This window comes from Lucilia cuprina, chromosome 6 (genome assembly GCF_022045245.1).
Source record: "Lucilia cuprina isolate Lc7/37 chromosome 6, ASM2204524v1, whole genome shotgun sequence".
Classification (NCBI taxonomy): Eukaryota; Metazoa; Arthropoda; class Insecta; order Diptera; family Calliphoridae; genus Lucilia; species Lucilia cuprina.
In genome coordinates, this window is record NC_060954.1 from 8157642 (window position 1) to 8159217 (window position 1576).

The following is a 1576-nucleotide window of genomic DNA, read 5'->3' on the forward strand; positions in this document are numbered from 1 at the left end:
AGTTCTGTTCTAGTTCTGTTCTAGTTCTGTTCTAGTTCTGTTCTAGTTCTGTTCTAGTTCTGTTCTAGTTTTGTTCTAGTTCTGTTCTAGTTCTATTCTAGTTCTGTTTTAGTTCTGTTCTAGTTCAGTTCTAGTTCTATTCTATTTCAGTTCTAGTTCTGGTTTAGGTCTGTCTTAGTTCTGTTCTTGGTCAGTTCCCATTTTCTTTTGATTCAAAACTTACCACTCCTTTTATTCGACACCGAAACTGGCGTCTCCGAATTAGAACGAGCTGTTTGACTTTTAACGATTTTCTTCTTTTGCTGTACAGTCGGACTTGATGTTACAAAACTAGACTTGGAAATGCTACTTGGCGTTTTATTCAGCTGTGGCGATGATGATCTACTTTGACCTGTTTTGGACTTGGTGTTCAGTGAATTTTGCAGCTTTTTATCAAACGACTTTTTATCAGAGTTAAGCTTTAGTTGGGGAATTTTTCCAGATTGTGATGGTAATTTTTGTGCTACTTGCTTTGCGGTTGATTTGCTATTTATATTGGAACTGGAACTAGGCTAGAGAAATCAAATGTAGTATTAGAAATGAAAATATATCTTTATTTCTTTATAACTTACTGATTTTTTCATAAAAGGTATTTTCGAATTTCCCTGAGGCTTTAGGTTATTAGGGGATTTGTTAGGTACTGGAGAGGACTTTTCAAGAAAATGTAAATTAATTATTTTCAAATGAACGGACATTTTAACAATACTTACAGTTTTTTTGGACGTTAGCACAGAAGTGTGCAAACGATCTTCATTTTTAACAAGACTTGTTTGACTTTTACTGCCATTCTTTGTGGTACTTTTCGGGGATTTATTGTCTTTTAATTTTGGTATAGATTTTGAACTTGCTTTTGGTACTACAGCTTTAAGATAAGTTAAAAAAATTAAACAGCCTTTTTCCAAGTACGTTAAGTTTGAACTTACTAGCTTTAAAACTTTTAACACTTGATCTGCCTGGGGAATGATCTAAAGACTTGACAGTCTCTTCTTGTGATTCTAATTTAACTTGATCTATATTGTTATAAAAAAATAAATATATATTAGCACTATAATTAGATAAAAGATTATATTCCTCATAATACCCAAACTGTTATCATTTGCTGCTAAAGGTATAGCAGAATTATCCATATTATTGCTAAATATTTTAAATTTCACTTTCGCTGTAATTTGTTTTAGTTTAAATAAATTTGCTTGAAAATTCCTATAACTTGGCAGGAAAAATTTAAGTTTTTAAATAAAAAATATACTTTTATAAATTAAACAAACTTGAAGTCTAGTTGAAATTTATAACAAATATTACTGGGTAGATTTTTATTTCTTATCCATATACTATTACAGAGTTCGCAAACAAAACTTTATTATGCACGATGATCTGGACTATATCCATAGTCTAGTCTATAGTCCATCGGGTAGAACTAAAAGTTCAGCTGTAGTTCAGTTCTAGTTCAGTTCCAGTTCTAGTTCAGTTCTAGTTCAGTTCTAGTTCAGTTCTAGTTCAGTTCTAGTTCAGTTCTAGTTCAGTTCTAGTTCAGTTCTAG

At 31.4% G+C, this 1576-nt stretch overlaps 2 protein-coding genes across 3 annotated transcripts in view; both read right to left on the bottom strand.

Moving 5' to 3' along the window:
* Positions 1 to 1576, bottom strand: part of LOC111690132 (spondin-1) — a 6934-nt gene that overhangs the window by 4204 nt on the left and 1154 nt on the right. The gene's annotated exons all lie outside the window — the stretch shown is intronic.
* LOC124421046 (putative protein TPRXL) lies at positions 213 to 1295 on the bottom strand. The gene is made up of 5 exons (XM_046955834.1): positions 1121 to 1295; positions 963 to 1049; positions 750 to 901; positions 612 to 689; positions 213 to 551 (listed from the first exon to the last, which is right to left on the bottom strand). Exons 1-5 carry the CDS (start codon positions 1164 to 1166, stop codon positions 213 to 215), a joined length of 702 nt encoding a protein of 233 aa, XP_046811790.1. The 5' UTR covers positions 1167 to 1295.

Coding starts and splice junctions, on each gene's coding strand:
- LOC124421046 (XM_046955834.1), bottom strand. CDS start 1,166: ATGGATAATTCTGCTATACCTTTAGCAGCAAATGATAACAGTTTGG. Junction 1,050..1,120: donor AGCAAATGATAACAGTTTGG/GTATTATGAGGA, acceptor ATAACAATATAG/ATCAAGTTAAATTAGAATCA. Junction 690..749: donor TGCTAACGTCCAAAAAAACT/GTAAGTATTGTT, acceptor TTTCTTGAAAAG/TCCTCTCCAGTACCTAACAA.